General features: G+C 46.2%; 2 protein-coding genes across 2 annotated transcripts in view; both read right to left on the bottom strand.

Annotated features, from left to right (window-relative positions):
• The window catches only part of SMIM14 (small integral membrane protein 14), a 36,755-nt gene extending 34,141 nt beyond the window's left edge, over positions 1–2,614 (bottom strand). Inside the window, exon 1 of the mRNA XM_044298434.1 lies at positions 2,468–2,614. The gene's annotated coding sequence lies outside the window, so the exon portion shown is untranslated. The remainder of the gene's footprint in view (positions 1–2,467) is intronic.
• A 9,765-nt stretch (positions 2,615–12,379) lies between these two features.
• On the bottom strand, positions 12,380–15,924 carry LOC122925112 (izumo sperm-egg fusion protein 1-like). Its single transcript, XM_044276636.1, has 12 exons — positions 15,780–15,924; positions 15,627–15,701; positions 15,415–15,498; positions 15,124–15,144; positions 14,715–14,729; positions 14,544–14,627; positions 14,296–14,343; positions 14,001–14,075; positions 13,729–13,829; positions 13,273–13,414; positions 12,732–12,909; positions 12,380–12,440 (listed from the first exon to the last, which is right to left on the bottom strand). The coding sequence occupies exons 1-12, from the start codon at positions 15,922–15,924 to the stop codon at positions 12,380–12,382; spliced, it is 1,029 nt and encodes a 342-aa protein (XP_044132571.1).
• Between the last annotated feature and the right edge of the window lie 5,101 nt (positions 15,925–21,025).

The raw sequence follows: 21,025 nt of genomic DNA on the forward strand, positions 1-21,025 counted from the left end.
TAGAAATGGCTGTTGCCATCATCCTCACCCTCTCTGAAACCCGCGGTGGAGAGCCACAGCGTAAACGGACATGCTGCAGATCTCATCGGCTTTGCCGATACTGCACAGTGCTGCGGGTTTGCGGCACGTAAATCTGAGACGGCAAATCCACTACCTGTGAACTTACCCTTACTGTCCCATTTCCTACCAATAATCACTTTTTCAGTGAAATATAAACTTTTCTTTTATAAAAAAAAAAAAAAAAAAAGCTACCAACAGAAGTAAAAAGTACTGCTGCAGCGGACGGGAAGCTGCGGTCACATGACAGCTGCGAGGTCTAACCTGGGGAGCGGTACAATTGTTTTGTACGTCTCTATCCTGTTAGATCCGGTTATGGAGAAAAATAAATACATGGGCAGCAAACCCCTGGCCTGTGACCAACATGCCGGGAGCTAGGCATGCCGCCGATATGACCAATCAGCAGCTCATGCGTGGTGACCACACAGTTAGCCGGGGAAGGCGTGCTGCAGATCTTCTCTCGGTATAAGGCTCCATTCACACAGCCGCAATTCCATTCCTCATTTTGCAGAACGGAATTGCAGACCCATTCATTTCTATGGGGCCGCACGATGTGCAGCCCCAATCCGGAAATGCGGATCCGCACTTCCGGGTCCGCATTTCCATTCCCGAAAAAAAATAGAACATGCCCTATTCTTGTCCACAATTACGGACAAAAATAGGCATATTCTATTAGTGCCGGCGATGTGCAGTCCGCAAAATGCGGAACGCACATTGCCGGTGTCCGTGATTTGCGGATCCGCAAAACACACACGGATGTGTGAATGAACCTTTACTACTACAGCGCTCCGCAGGTTACCTTCAGGTTTCTCATACATGGCAACATACGGATTATGGCTCCTGGGAGTGTCCTGATTACAGCAGATATTTCTACATCTACATAAGAAGACACGGCAGAACATCCTGAGGGCGATTCTGACGACCCACGGACAGATTCGTATAGAAGTACGGACCGATAAACCTGAATTACCTACCTGCGGCACTCGAGCTGTTGAAAAATTACAACCCCCAGCAGGGCATGGTACGAGTTGTAGTTTTACAACGGCTGGAGAGCCGCTGGTTGGCCATCCCTAACCTCTATGGTCCTCAATCACACCACAGAGACAAGGGGGGGGGGGGGGGGGCGTACTTGTCACACGTCTGACCTGTAAACCCCTGCACCAGCCCCAGCTGTTGTGAAACTACAATTCCCAGCATGCACTAGGAACTCCCATAGAAACGAATAGGGCATGCTGGGAGTTGTAGTTTCTCAACAGCTGGAGTGCTAGAGGAGGATGACCCCCTTCCGTACATCCAGGTAGCATATGTACTGTAAATAAACGACTCCTGGTCATATTAAGAATTTGCCAATTTTTCTACTAAATCATTAAATGATATATTCTTCATTATCACCCCCAGGGTGGGGGAGGGGAACAGCTTGAAGAAGTAGATGCCATCTGACGTGTAGAATGCCCAGCACACCTGGCATGGATATAACACATACATTCTCCCATATACAATCACTCAAAAGAAAGAAGAACATAAGAAATCAAGTAAACACTGCCTGCAACAAAGTAACACCCAGCGCCTATGTACCCACAAGCAGCTGACAGGATGCCAGTGCCACCACACAGCCCAGCGCCACCGCCACATAGCCCAGCGCCACATAGCCCAGCGCCACCACTACATAGCCCAGCACCACCACTACATAGCCCAGCACCACCACTACATAGCCCAGCACCACCACTACATAGCCCAGCACCACCACTACATAGCCCAGCACCACCACTACATAGCCCAGCACCACCACTACATAGCCCAGCACCACCACTACATAGCCCAGCACCACCACTACATAGCCCAGCACCACCACTACATAGCCCAGCACCACCACTACATAGCCCAGCACCACCACTACATAGCCCAGCACCACCACTTCATAGCCCAGCACCACCACTTCATAGCCCAGCACCACCACTTCATAGCCCAGCACCACCACTTCATAGCCCAGCACCACCACTACATAGCCCAGCACCACCACTACATAGCCCAGCACCACCACTACATAGCCCAGCACCACCACTACATAGCCCAGCACCACCACTACATAGCCCAGCACCACCACTACATAGCCCAGCACCACCACTACATAGCCCAGCACAACCACTACATAGCCCAGCACAACCACTACATAGCCCAGCACAACCACTACATAGCCCAGCACCACCACTACATAGCCCAGCACAACCACTACATAGCCCAGCACCACCACTACATAGCCCAGCACCACCACTACATAGCCCAGCACAACCACTACATAGCCCAGCACAACCACTACATAGCCCAGCACAACCACATAGCTCAGCACAACTACATAGCCCCGGACTATAGTAGACTTGCATGCGCGGTAGACGCGCCCCGACCCCCTCACCTCCGCGCAGTACGCCGCCGGCAGCCTCCAGTGTGCAGCACCGGCTCTGTTTTGATTCTGTTGTACACGTCATGCTCGTCCACAAACCCGGATCTCCCCGAGCGTCCCCCGCCCCTAAAGCAGCGCTCGCGCGCCCCCGCGCCTCCTGCTGAAGCACGCTCCCGTCCCTTCCACGTGACGCTCTCCGGCTGATCCAATCTTGACTGGGGACTGAATGTGCCGGTGGGAGGGGCCGAGGGCGGCCAATCAGAGGTTGCCAGAGCCGGCTGGAACAGCTGAGATTTGACATTTGCCCACCAGGGGTCGCTGTGGATTGTGTGCACGATTCGACGGAGGGTTAGATAATATAACCCTCCGCCGAATCGTGCACAGTACAATCCACAGCGACCCCTGGTGGCCAGCAACAATAACTTATATGTACAGAAGGCGGGGCACTCACCTCGTAAAGGGACAGTATTTGCTTAAATTCTTTTGCTTACTATTTATTAAAGAGGTTTTCCGTTCCCAAAACCAATGGAGTGAATGGTTGGGGGTTGCAGGTTCTTTGCCTCTTTATTTGCAGGTCACACAATTTTATTTGCAGGCACTACATGCTGGCTTTTTCCTGTTCCATAGTGCAGTGCCGGCCTAGGCTACTTTTACATTATCGTTTAAGTGTTAGGGTATTGAGTTCCGTCACAGGGGCTCAATACCGGAAAAAAACCGCTTCATTTTTGTCCCCATTCATTGTCAATGGGGGACAGAACCGAAAAGAACAGAATGCTCCAAAATGCATTCCATTCCGTTTAGTTGCGTTCCCAGACCGGAGAGCGAACCGCAACATGTTGTATTTTGCTTTCCGTCTTGGGATGCGAAGCAATCCAGCATGACCCCCAATGCAAGTCAATGAGGACGGATCTGTTTTCTCTGAAACAACCTGCCACAATAGAAAACGGATCCGTCCTCCATTGACTTTCAGTGAAGTTCATGACAGATCCGTCATGGCAATATTAAAGATAATACAACCGGATTCGTTCATAACGAATGCAGATGGTTATATTATCAGTAATGGAAGCATTTTTGCTGGACCCTGGCGGCCACATAACGTCATTCACTACGTCACGCGCCTGCTCCTCCCACTTTATGAATGAAGCAGGCGGAGCAGGCGCGTGATGTAGTGAATGACGTTACGCTGCCGCCCGCCCGGCCTGCCTACTACATGGATTTCTCTATACTGCAGAGGATTACTATACTTTAAAACAGCGCCCATGATTACACGTTACCTATGAATACTACAGTGAGCGGGGCCCGGTGTAATAGAATACGGTGACTGCACAGGGCCCCGCTGCCATTACAACACGAGATGTCGGCCCTCCCTGCTGATACACCGTCGGCTGCGCTGTGCAGCATAGCGGTCGGCGATGTATCAGTGTAAATGGCAGTATTCGCCCCATAAAGTGCGTTTTATAGGGCAAAAAATACGGTACTCGATTGACTCGAGTAACTCGACACAAAAAAATCCTCGATGCACACTATGACCTAACGCTGTGTGACGTCAGGACGACGATGGACGAGTTGTGGAGCAGCACCCCGACAGGAGAGGTGTTTTATTTCACTTGCGCTGGGGACATGGCTGGGAGGGGGCAATGTGTAAAGGCAATTTGTGCCATAAAAAGCCCACCACAAGTACGGGCATCACCAATACCGGTAAACCCTGCAAGGTGTAATATAAATGCTCGCCGCTCAAGACCGATCTGTGGGGTCAGAAAGGTAGTCACCAGACGTGACACCTACACAGGAGCAGTCACTGCACACACCACGTACAATCACTTTGCCGCTACTTCTAGGCTACCTGCGCACTTTGTGTATGATGTACACTTGCAGAGCAGCACAACAGAGTAACAATCAAGTCAAAGACATTTCAATACGTCATGTACACATCGCAGAGTATTTCTATGTGTAAGATTTTAAAATTCTTTTTCTCCGCAAGTGAAATCCACAAGCAAATCTCCACCAAAATTCACAAAAATTGGAGCGGATTTGCTCATGCAGATCACATTCTTAGGCCTCATGCACACGACTATTTTTTCACGGTCCGCAAAACGGGGTTCTGTTGTTCAGTGATCCGTGTCCGTTTTTTCTTCTGTGTGTCTTCCATGATTTTTGGAGGATCACCAGACATGAAGGAAAGTAAAAAAAAAAGTCGTTTTGGTGTCCGCCTGGCCGTGCGGAACCAAACGGATCCGTCCTGACTTACAATGCAAGTCAATGGAGACGGATCAGTTTGACGTTGACACAATATGGTGTAATTGCAAACGGATCCGTCCCCCATTGACTTTCAATGTAAAATCAGGAGTCCCTATCAGAGTTTTCTCCAATCCGATGATATTTTAACTTGAAGCGTCCCCATCACCATAGGAACGCCTCTATGTTAGAATATACCATCGGATTTGAGTTACATCGTGAAAACTCAGATCCGACAGTATATTCTAACACAGAGGCGTTCCCATGGTGATGGGGACGCTTCAAGTTAGAATAAACTAAGAACTGTGTACATGACTGCCCCCTGCTGCCTGGCAGCATCCAATCTCTTACAGGGGGCTGTGATCCGCACAATTAACCCCTCAGGTGCCGCACCTGAGGGGTTAATTGAGCGGATCATAGCCCCCTGTAAGAGATCAGGGGCTGCCAGGCAGCAGGGGGCAGACCCCCCTCCCTCCCTAGTTTTAAATTCATTGGTGGCCAGTGCGGCTCCCCCTCCCTCTACTGTATTAATTTCATTGGTGGCCAGTGCGGCCCCCCCTCCCTCCCTCTACTGTATTAATTTCATTGCGGCCTCCCCTCTCCCCCCCCCCCCATCATTGGTGGCAGCGGAGAGTTCCGATTGGAGACCCAGTTTAATCGCTGGGGCTCCAATCGGTAACCATGGCAACCAGGACGTTACTGCAGTCCTGGCTGCCATGGTTACTTAGCAATATTAGAAGCATTATACTTGCGCCAAACGGATCCGTCCTGAATTACAATGCAAGTCAATGGGGACGGATCCGTTTGACGTTGACACAATATGGTGCAATTGCAAAGGGATCTGTCCCCGAGCTGGCCAGTGCGGCCCCCCCTCTCTCCCTCTACTGTATTAATTTTATTGGTGGCCAGTGCGGCCCCCCCTCCCTCCCTCTACTGTATTCATTTCATTGGTGGCCAGTGCAGCCTCCCCCCCCCCAATCACTGGATCATAGCCCCCTGTAAGAGATCAGGGGCTGCCAGGCAGCAGGGGGCAGACCCCCCTTCCTCCCTAGTTTTAAATTCATTGGTGGCCAGTGCGGCTCCCCCTCCCTCTACTGTATTAATTTCATTGGTGGCCAGTGCGGCCCCCCCTCCCTCCCTCTACTGTATTAATTTCATTGCGGCCTCCCCTCTCCCCCCCCCCCCATCATTGGTGGCAGCGGAGAGTTCCGATTGGAGACCCAGTTTAATCGCTGGGGCTCCAATCGGTAACCATGGCAACCAGGACGTTACTGCAGTCCTGGCTGCCATGGTTACTTAGCAATATTAGAAGCATTATACTTGCGCCAAACGGATCCGTCCTGAATTACAATGCAAGTCAATGGGGACGGATCCGTTTGACGTTGACACAATATGGTGCAATTGCAAAGGGATCTGTCCCCGAGCTGGCCAGTGCGGCCCCCCCTCTCTCCCTCTACTGTATTAATTTTATTGGTGGCCAGTGCGGCCCCCCCTCCCTCCCTCTACTGTATTCATTTCATTGGTGGCCAGTGCAGCCTCCCCCCCCCCAATCACTGGATCATAGCCCCCTGTAAGAGATCAGGGGCTGCCAGGCAGCAGGGGGCAGACCCCCCTCCCTCCCTAGTTTTAAATTCATTGGTGGCCAGTGCGGCTCCCCCTCCCTCTACTGTATTAATTTCATTGGTGGCCAGTGCGGCCCCCCCTCCCTCCCTCTACTGTATTAATTTCATTGCGGCCTCCCCTCTCCCCCCCCCCCCATCATTGGTGGCAGCGGAGAGTTCCGATTGGAGACCCAGTTTAATCGCTGGGGCTCCAATCGGTAACCATGGCAACCAGGACGTTACTGCAGTCCTGGCTGCCATGGTTACTTAGCAATATTAGAAGCATTATACTTGCGCCAAACGGATCCATCCTGAATTACAATGCAAGTCAATGGGGACGGATCCGTTTGACGTTGACACAATATGGTGCAATTGCAAAGGGATCTGTCCCCGAGCTGGCCAGTGCGGCCCCCCCTCTCTCCCTCTACTGTATTAATTTCATTGGTGGCCAGTGCGGCCCCCCCTCCCTCCCTCTACTGTATTCATTTCATTGGTGGCCAGTGCAGCCTCCCCCCCCCCCCCCCCAATCACTGGTGGCAGCGGAGAGTTCCGATCGGAGTCCCAGTTTAATCGCTGGGGCTCCGATCGGTAACCATGGCAACCAGGACGCTACTGCAGTCTGTCATAGCGACAGTTGGCATAAGGCGTTTATCCTTTGGATAATGGAGTTTTTTTGGTTTTTACGTTTTCATTTTTCTTCCCTATCTACCTGGAGCCATAACGTTTTTTATTTTTCTATTCACATATCCATATATGGGCTTGTTTTTTTGCGGGACAAGTTGTACTTCCTAATGCCACCATTTAATTTGGCATACAATGTATTGGAAAGTCAGACAAAAAAAATCCAAATGGGGTTGAATTGGAAAAAAAATTGGGTCAGCACAATTACAACAATAACACATATGTATGGTTTTTTTTCATGTCTAAATACTGTAAAAATAAATTAAAACTTTTAAATTAAAAATGTTTTTTTTACATCGCCATATTCTGACGCCCATAACCTTTTTAGTATTATGTCCACTGAGCTGTGCAGGGTCTCATTTTTTGCAGGATGGTTTGTAGTTTGTATTGATACCATATTGGAGTGTGTATGACTTTTTGATAACATTTTATGACTTTTTTTGGGTAAGAGAAGCAATGAAAAAATTGTGAATCGGCCATTTTGATACTTTTTTCCATTGTACCATTTTTTCCGTATTGGAAAAATATTTTAATATTTTTTTTTAAATCAATAGTTTTTATTTAAGATTTTTCAGGAAATCAATGACAAGTATTGACAATATTGAAATATCAATATACAATTGAGTAGTATTTCCTTGAGCGGTTTAACAAAAACCTACATATAATTAAAGAAGGGGGGAAGGGATGTAAGAGAATGGGAGGAGGGGTGAGGGAGAAACAGAACAGCACATAAGAAAACATGCGTGATAGCAAATATATTCAATTAGGTACATACATATCCGCTTGTAGTACGCAATTACAATTTGTTCCGCAGCAACTAGAATTATTGTACTTGGTGCAAGTTCGATACCTTAAATCAGGTCAGTTGGAGCTTTGCTCTATAATCTCCCCAATTACTCCATGCTTTGTCAAACTTCAGAGAGGGTGAGAAGTTATATGATAAAATCCTTTCATATGAGTGAGTTTTATCTACTCTGTCGATTATTTCTGTAATCGTGGGAATTATTTGTGATTTCCAGTGTTTGGCTAAAGATATCTTAGTTGACATAAGGAGGTGTGCTACGCTCACTCGATAAGATGGCGGGAATCTTCCTATATCAATCAGAAGCAATGCCAGTTGTGGGGTTGGCATTGTTAAGATTCCGGTCATGAAGATCTGTTTCCACAGATTATTTAGAAGGGGACACTGCCACAGAATATGGAGCATTGTGCCACTACATGCACATCCTCTCCAGCAAAGGTGCGATGCACCTGGGTATATCATGCTGAGTCTGTCCGGGGTGTAGTACCAACGTAAGGCTGTTTTCATATATGACTCATAGTGAAGAGTGCATCTAAAACATTTAGCAGCAAATTTAAGGGCATGTGTCCATTGGGCTTTTACAATCGGAAGGTTTGTGTCAAGCTCCCATGATTTAAAAGGGGAGGTTTTCACAAATACCTCTTTACCACCTAGTGCGGCATATAGGGGCTTTATGCCTTTCTTTGTTGGATTTGTTTGAGACCAGGTAATAAATATCTGGCGGTCAGCCTTTACAACGAGTGGGTCGTTAGAAGTCAAGAGGTGTCTAATGCGGAGGTATTTGTAAAAATCGCGATTGGAAATATCGAATACATGGTGTATATGTTCGAAACTGTTCAGTTGGTCGCCCATATACAATTCAGATACCTTATTCAGCCCTTTTTCCCTCCATGAGGATAATATTTTAATAGTACGGGCGTTTTTGGACGCAGTGATGCCCATGATGTTTATAGTTTTTATTATTTTTATTTTTTCTAAGAAAATGTGGGGTTAATAAAAAAAGGTTATATATATATATATATATATATATATATATTATTTTTTTTTTTTTACTTTATGTTTTTGTAGCTAGTGTAGGAGGCTACATTAATAACTGGGTTTTTTACTGTGCTTTTGGGTGCACTGCGCTTCCGAGTTTTCCCTGTTTAGATGCCGTGATCACAATTGATTGTGGCATATAAAGGCTTTAATGGATGGTCGCAATCTGCATTATTGCCGGTCGCCGTCATTAGCCGTGGCCCTCTGCTGTTTGGAACGAGTGGCCGCCATGTTTACACATCGCGAAAGGGCTAAAGTTAAAAAAATATTTTATACAGATTTATTTATTAAAGCTGTGGCCAACATCTGCATCACCCCAATATCTGTGGTAGTCGTTTTATTCTGTTTTGTTCAGTGCAGGGTTGGGTTGTGGACATTTTTGAGACCAGTGTAAAAACAAGTTTTTTTCTGGGGAGGAAGGTGGGCATGAGTTGCTTGGCAGAAGCAAAAACGGTACACTGAAATAGGCAGTGTACAGTCATGGCCAAAAGTTTTGAGAATTACATAAATATTGGAAATTGGAAAAGTTGCTACTTAAGTTTTTATAATAGCAATTTGCATATACTCCAGAATGTTATGAAGAGTGATCAGATGAGATGCATAGTCCTTCTTTGCCATGAAAATTAACTTAATCCCCAAAAAACCTTTCCACTGCATTTCATTGCTGTCATTAAAGGACCTGCTGAGATCATTTCAGTAATCGTCTTGTTAACTCAGGTGAGAATGTTGAGGAGCACAAGGCTGGAGATCATTATGTCAGGCTGATTGGGTTAAAATGACTTGACCTGTTAAAAGGAGGGTGATGCTTGAAATCATTGTTCTTCCATTGTTAACCATGGTGACCTGCAAAGAAATGCGTGCAGCCATCACTGTGTTGCATAAAAATGGCTTCACAGGCAAGGATATTGTGGCTACTAAGATTGCACCTCAATCAACAATTTATAGGATCATCAAGAACTTCAAGGAAAGAGGTTCAATTCTTGTTAAGAAGGCTTCAGGGCGTCCAACAAAGTCCAGCAAGCGCCAGGATTCAGCTGCGGGATCGGAGTGCCACCAGTGCAGAGCTTGCTCAGGAATGGCAGCAGGCAGGTGTGAGCGCATCTGCACGCACAGTGAGGCAAAAGTGATAACTAAGTGGCTCGGGGACCAAAACGTTGACATTTTGGGTCCATGGCCTGAAAACTCCCCAGATCTTAATCCCTTTGAGAACTTGTGGTCAATCCTCAAGAGGCGGGTGGACAAACAAAAACCCACTAATTCTGACAAACTCCAAGAAGTGATTATGAAAGAATAGGTTGCTATCAGTCAGGAATTGGCCCAGAAGTTGATTGAGAGCATGCCCAGTCGAATTGCAGAGGTCCTGAAAAAGAAGGGCCAACACTGCAAATACTGACTCTTTGCATAAATGTCAAGTAATTGTCGATAAAAGCCTTTGAAACGTATGAAGTGCGTGTAATTATATTTCACTACATCACAGAAACAACTGAAACAAAGATCTAAAAGCAGTTTAGCAGCAAACTTTGTGAAAACTAATATTTGTGTCATTCTCAAAACTTTTGGCCACGACTGTACTGTGTCAAAGAACGAGTGAGCAAACCAACACATGGGACGCCACGTGGGCCGCCAAATGAAAAGGAACTACACTATTTGACTTAGGGCTCATGCACACGACCACTGTTGTTTTGCAGTCCGTTTTTCCTGGATCCGTTGTTCCGTATCTATTTTTTTTTCTGATTTAAGTCCTCTTCTGTTTCATTATTCCACATAACATATCCGTATGGTTTCCGTATGCAATCCGTTTTTTGCAGATCGGAAACGGAAACAGTAAGGGCCCTTTCACACGGGCGAGATTTCCGCGCTGGTGCAATGCGTGAGGTGAACACATTGCACCAGCACTAAATCCGGACCCATTCACTTCAATGGGGATGTTCAGATGAGCGGTTATTTTCACGCATCACTTGTGTGTTGCGTTAAAATCACAGCACTTTTTATATTCTGCGTTTTTCACGCAAAGCAGGCCCCATAGAAATGAACAGGGATGCGTGAAAATCGCAAGCATCCGCAAGCAGATGCAATGCGATTTTCACACATGGTTGCTAAGGAGACGAGGGATGAGTTACCCGGGACCCCATTTACTTTATTATTTTCCATTATAACATGGTTAGAATGGAACATAATAGCATTCTTTAATTCTGAATGCTAAGTAAAAGGTCCATTGTGGGGTTAAAAAAAAAAAAAATATGCAACTTACCTCATCCACTTGATCGCACAGTCGGGCTGGTCTTCTTTCTTCTTCTTGCAGGACCTGGCTGGAAAATGACCTTCGGTGACGTCATCGCGCCCACCATGTGGTGAGCGCGGTGATGTCAGCGCAGGTCCTGCTGAATGAATATAGAAGGTTCTTCTATCTTCATTCAGCAGGACCGTCACTGACGTCACTGTGCTCACCACATGGTGAGCGCGATGACGTCACCGAAGGTCCTTTTCCAGCCAGGTCCTGCAAGAAGAAGAAGAAAGAAGACGAGCTCGACCGTGCGACATCCCACATCTTTTTCCCCCAGCGAAGGTCACACCCTAGGCCCTTTAATCTGAGAGGATCCAAAAGGTCCACATGTCCCATATGAGTAGAGCAGTGTTGTACACCACACATGATAGTTCATGGCCTTGTTAAGTATTTTACATTGGAGCCCAGGAGCTTGAAGTTAGTCATCTAGATTTAGGAAGGTTTTCTAATAAAGACATGTTTCCGCTCAGTCAAACCATAAGTTATATGACTATAGATCTTGAAACTGGCGATGGTGACAAGAATAACAAGAAGAGACTCCATCCTCCTGGTCTAACTCTGATATAGGCCTCTTTCCCACGGGCGTGTTGCCGTATTGCGGACGGCATTTGTGGATCCGCAATACACGGGTGCCCTTCCTCATCACAGATGCGGACCCATTCACTTCAATAGGTCCGGAAATCCGGAGATGCGGAATGGTGCGGAACGGAAGCACGGAACGGAACCCTATGAAAGCACTACGGAGTGCTTCAGTGGGGTTTCGTTCCGTACTTCCGTTCTGCAAAAAGATAGAACATGTCCTATCTTTTTGCGGAACGGCCGGATCGCGGACCTTTTCAAGTGAATGGGTCCGCGATCCGCTGCAGCTGCCCCACGGACTGTGCTCCTGCATGACGACCCGTATTTTGCGGGCCGCAGGGCGCGACCACGGGGCGCACAAGCCCGTGGGAAAGAGGCCATAGTCTTTGTAGTTCATATGTGATATATAGGCAGGTAAAGAATGGGAAATGAAATGCTGCAGTCAAGATTTTTTATATATTTTTATTTTTTTAAGGGAAAAAGGGGAGGGAAGAAAAGGGGAAGGGAAGATAATTTTTTATTTTTTGGGAAACATTTATTTTATTTTATTATTTATGGAGGGGGATAAGGGAGAGAAAAGGAAGGGAGAAATGGGGAAGGGAAGTTTTTTTTTAAAGTTTTTTTGTTTTTGGGGAAGGGTTAAAATTTTCAGGTTTTTTTTTCCTGGCAGGCGGCAGTACAGGATGGTGCTTGACCGTTCGCCTTCACACTGGCTCTTTTTCCAGAGGCTCTCTAGATTTCATTTTCCTCCAGAACATGCAGATGCTGAAAAAAAATCTATCAGTTATTTGATATTTGCTACTTACATGTCAGCTCTGAGTGAAATGTGTGCACAGATCCTCCAATGTTTTTTCTTACATTAGCTGCTTATCAGTCCACTGACATTATAACATGTCTGGCCTTGTAATATGCGCCAAATTTATCATGAAGCGTTCAGTATTGTGATAAATCTGGAGCATCTAGTGACGGCCTGGACTAAGTTTACACTGTGTAATGTGTAATATGTATCTGAAATAATGCGCCTGTTCCACAGAGTATCTTATAAATGCTACCTACCATATGCCAGCGATCAGCATGATGGTGACGGAGCCGGCCACAGATATTGCTATGAGGGAAGTATTGTTGTTCCGTAGCTCCTCTAGAAGTGGCGGCTCAGGCGCTGTGATGTCAAGCACATCAGGAAGTGTAGGGCGAGGATGGTATGTTTTTGTCGCCTGTTCCGATCCGCTGATAACTAAATGAAGAAAACAATTACATTAATAGTTAATTCCACGAAGAGAACGATAATGACATTGTAGTGTATCTTATACATGAAATAACATGGAATATATGTCAGAATATCAGAATCGTCTGCATCATGGAGGCCCAGAAGCACTGTCAAAACCAAGAGTGGCTCCAAAATACAGAAATGGCTCAAATCTTTCCATTATAGTTTTTTCCTTACAAATACTAATGTAAAATAACCCCACATTATAGGTGACAATTCAGATTTTCAGAACTAGATCCTTTCTCACTAATTATCACCCACAAGTAGATATGAATCCCGTGTATCTAAGAATTACCACCCAGCATAGTGCCAGTAATGATATGTCCTTACCTGCCACGTTATAGGTGATCTTACTCACTGGCACCTCAGAGTCCAGGATGGTGGTACACGTGTACCGTCCGGAGTCCCCCATCTGTACGCCCTTGATCACTAGATAGGGCTCCCGGGTGATTTTGGGATTGTGTTCATTATGCTATAGAAAAAATATGGAGAATTATTAGAGCCTCAGATATCAAAACTATTTATAATATAATATTTGTAATTTATCATAGTCATATCATTAAGACAAAAGATCTATAAAATTACTGATGATAATTTGCTGACATGACAGAAAGTCTGATTTTAGACCATATTGAGCAGCCGGGTGATGATATTGGGTGAAAGGACTTTCTGCTAAGTGGTTTTTGGGTAATGAAAGGAATAACATTAACATTATGGTCATATAACTCAAACTGAACAATCTCCCAATTTTACCCTTATTTTCTTGGAAATCTGCATTGTACTTACCAGGGTGAACACGTTGTTATAGGTTTCCTCCAGCCTCGCGTACCATTCAAAAGTACAGTCCAGAATTAGTTCTTCATATTCTGGGATTTTTATATTTATCTCTAGAAGAACAGGAAAATGAAAGAAGATATTATAGAAGTAACTGTGTAGATATTCTGTCCTACATTTAGGGGTTGTCTCAATAACACGTCTCCTTCTATAAGACCTAATAGGAAATATGGGCATCATAGAGGAGACTGATAGTAACTGGTTATATTCTGCCATCTCCTCACCTCCACAGTTTACAGTCTCTGCCAGGTGAGACTTGTGATCTTTACATGGAGAGCAGGACCGTCCAGTTTTCAGATCTGAGAAAAGAAGAAAGAAATGTGAGCCGAGCATTAAAGACACTTATAATATTAGAATAAATATGGACTGAATCATATTAATGTAAATTTCCTCCTGCTTTGGGAAGTCTGGTGTATACCAGTGACTGGTATATTTAGTGTACGGTGAGGATTTGGGGTCCTATATATTTACTAATGTACTATATGAATGTAGATGTAAGAATAGAAACTTCTACTTTACCAAAACATCTGTTGGAGGTGCACAGGCAGCTGCATCTCTCCAAGTAGTCTGTGAAAAGAGGAGACACCATATAATAGTCAGTGAGTGCTGTGTAAAGCGCCTATGTAGTGCTGCTCACCTCTGTATAATAGGCACAGTACCCACAGTTTACACATAGTTTACACACACTGGTGGGAAAGGTTCATTGGCATGCATTATATAGTGTAATTCTAGTTCCTCTGGCCTATGATAGAAATCTTATACTGTACCTTGATTTTTTGGAGGGCCCCCGGCGCAGACAACCTTCTCCTCGGAGCAGGTCTTACAGTTGGTGTAGGTTTGCACCATTAATCCTGGGGAAATGCACTTGTGTTATAACCTTCCAATCTTATAGAGAATAATAATGACAAGAAGCTGAATCTGGTATAAAATGTACTTACCACAGCTGTCTGCACCTGAGGAATGGAGAAGAAAGAAGACATTACTGACCGTCCTCGTTGTCAGACTCAGAAACCTCTCATCTCTGGGTCTCCTTATTATTACATGATGTCAGTGCCTCTGTGTTTGTCACTTTGTTTTCTAGATTTCCATTGACAGAAATCTCTGAGCCGCCCCAGAACGTTCCGGGCCTCTATAGAGCGCAGCAGCTCCTAGTGCAAACATCCCTGGCAGCCAATCAGGTGCCGGCTTTCATATGTCCAGTACAGGGTAGGAGATAACAGCAGTGATCTGACTGGTGGCTGTGGGGATCTCTAGTTTGGGTCTACATTACTATTACTACAGGAGGCCTGTGTGTGTAATGCATTTATATGTCATATTATAGCGCGTGTTATATCTAGAAGAACTCACCTTGTTTATTTGGACACCTCCCTAAAAGTGAGAAATGAAGAAAAGCAGAATTACTAATAGAGAACAATAGAGAACAGAAATCCCCTGTATATGAGGGCTCTATCTATAACACTGCAATAATACAAGAGAAAACTGCACGCATAGCAATTCCCAGTATAGAACATTTTATTCCAATCGCTCCCTCCTGTCACTAGGCTGTAGGGAAAGGAAAACAAGCTGAAAACATCCTCTCTGACAACCTACCAGACACGTAGAAGATAAGTACAATGGTAGACAGAAGAAGAGACTTACGTTGGTTTGAGTCCTGGACGATAACCTTGAGCTTTTCTTTAAGTCGTTGGAAATGGAGTCCAATGATGTGAAGAAGCTGGACCTCTAAGATATATAAAGAGGAGAAGAATGAGAGTCCGATCCCCTCATCTATCAGTCTGAGCCCCCAACACACTAATTCCTATTAATAAGAGAAGTAGAATTTCCACCTACGTATAAAATATTGTACTTACCCTTAAAATCTATATCCAGGATGACGTCCACAGATTTTTTATATTCAGACGCAATTTCGGATATAGCATATTTATCTGGAAGGAAAATAATGGTACAATAATTATCTATCTATAGATTATATGAAATAGAGATAATAGTAATAATATAAGTACCCAGTATGCCGACTTCATCCTCAAGGTAGTCCAAGACCCTTTTCTCTGCGATTTTGGCAAACCGCTTGATGTTGACATAAGCTTCTATTGAGTCAATGTCATCGACTTGGCTTTTGATGAAGGTGTTGAATTCTTCCATAGCCATTTTCCCTCTGGAGTCGCATGGTATGCAACAGAGAGACAGTCCGATGAAGACAGATGTTACGAGCAGTAGAAGCCACATGGTCTGGATAGAACCAGACATCTTTAGTAAAATCGCTTCCTGTAGCAAATAATCACTAAGGACGCAAGAGAGCAGAACTATGTCCCACTGAGAAGACAACAGCACTGCACCGGTTACAGCATCAGGCGCCGGTTAAGGGACAAGGTCTTTATGACATCATCAGAATATGCAAATGAGGCTCTAAAACAAGCAATTGGATTGGTGGAAAATGTGATTATGACATCATCGTATGCAAATAATTCTCTGGAACGTGAGATGTTTGAGGGAGTAAATAAGCATGTTCACTTAAAAAACATTTTTTTAAGCTACAACTAATACATATCATGACATTCTTTACAGAATATACATATCAGGCATGGGTAACAGAACATGTACCGCCCAAATATTCCACTGTATGATATTATCGGAATTTGAAAATGAGGCTCTGAAACACAAAAGTTATTGGATTGGTTGAAATTGTAAATGTAAATGTAATTATATGAAATATGCTAATTATGTTCTGCTAGTGTTGGGCAATATACCGGTATCCACAATATAATGCAGTATTAAAAAACGGCAATATGGCGATATCATCGTTTCTTAAGTGTTTTGATATTTAATGACATCATAGGGGCGGCCGCTTCCATTATAGGTAGGTATGGAAGACCTATATTAAAAGCTGGTGGTTAAAGACTGACTCACATGGTCTTCTCTTAATCTTGAGGCTGGCAAACGTCAGAACGTAGCTGTCTGTGTCACAGCAACGTCACCTAGCATATGGGCGCCGCGGCTGACTTCACAGCAACTGCCAGTACGGAGCTAGGCTGATGCTCTGCCTCACTCCTGTGTCCTGCTCCCAGGCCGACTCTCCTGCTGCCAGGCTGCTGAGTGGGGAAATCATCTGTCAGTCAATGCCAGGGGCCTTCTAGCTGCTGCCCTCAGCTTCAGCCTGCCTCACTTGTCCACCCAGGCCCTCAGCTGCCCTGGACTGATGGTGGTACATGCTGCCCAAGTAATATACTGTATATTCAGGGGCGTAGCTAGAAATGACTGGGCCCCATAGCAAAAAAAATGTATGGGCCCCCTCCCAGATCTCCCACCCCCAAATACCTTTTAGATCTCGCCACCACATCCGCAGCTCCTCATGCACTTACGACGGTTACGCGTAGGACTGAGCACAGACATTTGGTCACTGGCAATGCATTTGTGCCAGTGTAGGAAATGTATGAATGCAAAGAGTCAGTATTTGCAGTGTTGGCCCTTCTTTTTCAGGACCTCTGCAATTCGACTGGGCATGCTCTCAATCAACTTCTGGGCCAATTCCTGACTGATAGCAACCCATTCTTTTATAATCACTTCTTGGAGTTTGTCAGAATTAGTGGGTTTTTGTTTGTCCACCCGTCTCTTGAGGATTAACCACAAGTTCTCAATGGGATTAAGATCTGGGGAGTTTCCAGGCCATGGACCCAAAATGTCAACGTTTTGGTCCCCGAGCCACTTAGTTATCACTTTTGCCTTATGGCACGGTGCTCCATAGTGCTGGAAAATGCATTGTTCTTCACCAAACTGTTGTTGGATTGTTGGAAGAAGTTGCTGTTGGAGGGTGTTTTGGTACCATTCTTTATTCATGGCTGTGTTTTTGGGCAAAATTGTGAGTGAGCCCACTCCCTTGGATGAGAAGCAACCCTACACATGAATGGTCTCAGGATGCTTTACTGTTGGCATGACACAGGACTGATGGTAGCGCTCACCTTTTCTTCTCCGGACAAGCCTTTTTCCTGATGCCCCCAAACAATCAGAAAGAGGCTTCATCAGAGAATATGACTTTGCCCCAGTCCTCAGAAGTCCATTCACCACATTTTCACCATATTTTCTGCAGAAGATCAATCTGTCTCTGATTTTTTTTTGGAGAGAAGTGGCTTCTTTGCTGCCCTTCTTGACACCAGGCCATCTTCCAAAAGTCTTTGCCTCACTGTGCGTGCAGATGCGCTCACACCTGCCTGCTGCCATTCCTGAGCAAGCTCTGCACTGGTGGCACTCCGATCCCGCAGCGGAATCCTCTTTAGGAGACCATCCTGGCGCTTGCTGGACTTTCTTGGACGCCCTGAAGCCTTCTTAACAAGAATTGAACCTCTTTCCTTGAAGTTCTTGATGATCCTATAAATTGTTGATTGAGGTGCAATCTTAGTAGCCACAATATCCTTGCCTGTGAAGCCATTTTTATGCAACGCAATGATGGCTGCACGCGTTTCTTTGCAGGTCACCATGGTTAACAATGGAAGAACAATGATTTCAAGCATCACCCTCCTTTTAACAGGTCAAGTCTGCCATTTTAACCCAATCAGCCTGACATAATGATCTCCAGCCTTGTGCTCGTCAACATTCTCACCTGAGTTAACAAGACGATTACTGAAATGATCTCAGCAGGTCCTTTAATGACAGCAATGAAATGCAGTGGAAAGTTTTTTTGGGGATTAAGTTAATTTTCATGGCAAAGAAGGACTATGCAATTCATCTGATCATTCTGGAGTATATGCAAATTGCTATTATAAAAACATAAGCAGCAACTTTTCCAATTTCCAATATTTATGTAATTCTCAAAACTTTTGGCCACGACTGTATGTCTGTTCAGACATAATTTGTCTCTTTCATATTATAAGCTCCCCTTATATATAATTTACTTACAGTTCTGAAGACTCAGGGGTGCTGACAAGCTTGGCCTCAGGGCTGTTGGGTGGCTTGGCCTCACGGGTGCTGGCAGGCTTGGCCTCACGGGGTGCTGGCTGGCTTAGCCTCAGGGGTGCTTTGCAGGCTTGGCCTCAGGGGTGCTTTGCAGGCTTGGCCTCAGGGGTGCTTTGCAGGCTTGGCCTCAGGGGTGCTTTGCAGGCTTGGCCTCAGGGGTGCTTTGCAGGCTTGGCTTCAGGGGTGCTTTGCAGGCTTGGCCTCAGGGGTGCTTTGCAGTCTTGGCCTCAGGGGTGCTTTGCAGGCTTGGCCCCAGGGGTGCTTTGCAGGCTTGGCCCCAGGGGTGCTTTGCAGGCTTGGCCCCAGGGGCGCTTTGCAGGCTTGGCCTCAGGGGTGCTTTGCAGGCTTGGCCTCAGGGGTGCTTTGCAGGCTTGGCCTCAGGGGTGCTTTGCAGGCTTGGCCTCAGGGGTGCTTTGCAGGCTTGGCCTCAGGGGTGCTTTGCAGGCTTGGCCTCAGGGGTGCTTTGCAGGCTTGGCCTCAGGGGTGCTTTGCAGGCTTAGCCTCAGGGGTGCTTTGCAGGCATAGCCTCAGGGGTGCTTTGCAGGCTTGGCCTGAGGGGTGCTGGCTGGCTTGGCCTGAGGGGTGCTGGCTCAGATAAAAACCCCATGCCTTATAGCAGCCCCCAGTAAGCCTCTCCATCATCCCCCAGTAGCCTCTCCATCAGCCCCCAGTGCCTCTCAATCAGTCCCCAGTGCCTCTCAATCAGCTCCCAGATTATTCACAAAATCATTGGTGGGCAGTGCGCCCCCCCTCCCTGGTATTGAAATCATTGGTGGGCAGTGCGCCCCCCCAGTATTATAATCACTGGTGGGCAGTGAAAGCCCTCCCCCCAGTATTAAAATTATTGGTGGACAGTGCGCCCTTCCCCCGGTAATAAAATTATTGGTGGGCAGTGCAAGCCCTCCCCCCCAGTATTATAATCATTGGTGGGCAGTGCAAACCCTCCCCCCCAGTATTATAATCATTGTGGGCAGTGCGCCCTCCCCCAATTCCCCCACCCAACATTGGTGGCAGCAGCAGTTCCAATCGGAGTCCCAGCAGTGTAATTCTGGGGCTCCAATCGGTTACCATGGCATCCAGGACGCTACTGAAGTCCTGGCTGCCATGGTCAGTTAGTCAGCAGAATACTTACATGCGCTGTGGCCGCTGGGCGCTCCTTCTTCTTGTAACTTACAGGTCTGTGCGGCGCATTGCTTATGCTTATAGCAATGCGCCGCACAGACCTGTGACGAGTTACAAGAAGGAGGAGCACCCGGCGGCGACAACGCATGTAACTATGCTGCAGAGTAACTGGCCATGGCAGCCAGAATTTCAGTAGCGTCCTGGCTGCCATGGTAACCGATCGGAGCCCCAGCATTACACTGCTGGGACTCCGATTGGAACTGCCGCCAATGTTGGGGGGGGATCGGGGAGGGGGGGAAGGCCGCATCCTCAGCAGGCGGACCGGGCCCAGTGGCGCTGCTATAGCGATGCTGCCCGCTGCCACATCTGTCTTTCCTGGAGGGGGCACCATGAGCCCCTCTGACTTAGGGGCCCGGTCGCAATTGCGACCCCTATATCTACACCCCTGTGTATATTATGTATATGTACTGCAAGGTGATGTACCAATATCTGCACTGTATACTAGTGCATCACATTACTAGTACATCACATAACATGTTACATGTTATATATTACACATATAAGGCCACTGCACTCGCAGATATTGATAAGCTATATTCATGATGGGTCATGTCATGAATATCAGATCGGTGAGGGTCTGAATCTGATTAGCTGATTTATGCAGCCGCTGCTCCAGAAATTATACTGTGTACGGAGCACAGCTCTGTGTATGGTATAGCGGCCATGCATGTGCACTGAAGCTCAACTCCTATTTAAGGGAATGACAGCTGCAGTGTACTGAGTGAATCTATATAGAGTACAGGACCTTCTGCATCCAGCTCCACACCTTGTATAAATTCTGGTGTCATGGCTGCTCAAAACAGCTGATTGGTGAGGGTTTCAGGTGTCATACCCCTACTGATCTGATCCTAAATATAGGTCATCAATATCTGTAACCCATGCAACCACTTTAAATGTGTGTAAAATTGTATACTGTGCTGCACTGTGGCATTTGGTTCTGCTGAAGCAGTATATTGTGTTCTGCTGGGGCGGTATTCTGTGCTGCACTGTGGTATTTGTTTCTGCTGGGGCAGTATATTGTGCTGAACTGTGGTATTGGGTTCTGCTGGGGCAGTATATTGTGCTGAACTGTGGTATTGGGTTCTGCTGAGGCAGTATATTGTGCTGAACTGTGGTATTG

Source organism: Bufo gargarizans, chromosome 1 (assembly GCF_014858855.1).
Source record: "Bufo gargarizans isolate SCDJY-AF-19 chromosome 1, ASM1485885v1, whole genome shotgun sequence".
Lineage (NCBI taxonomy): Eukaryota > Metazoa > Chordata > Amphibia > Anura > Bufonidae > Bufo > Bufo gargarizans.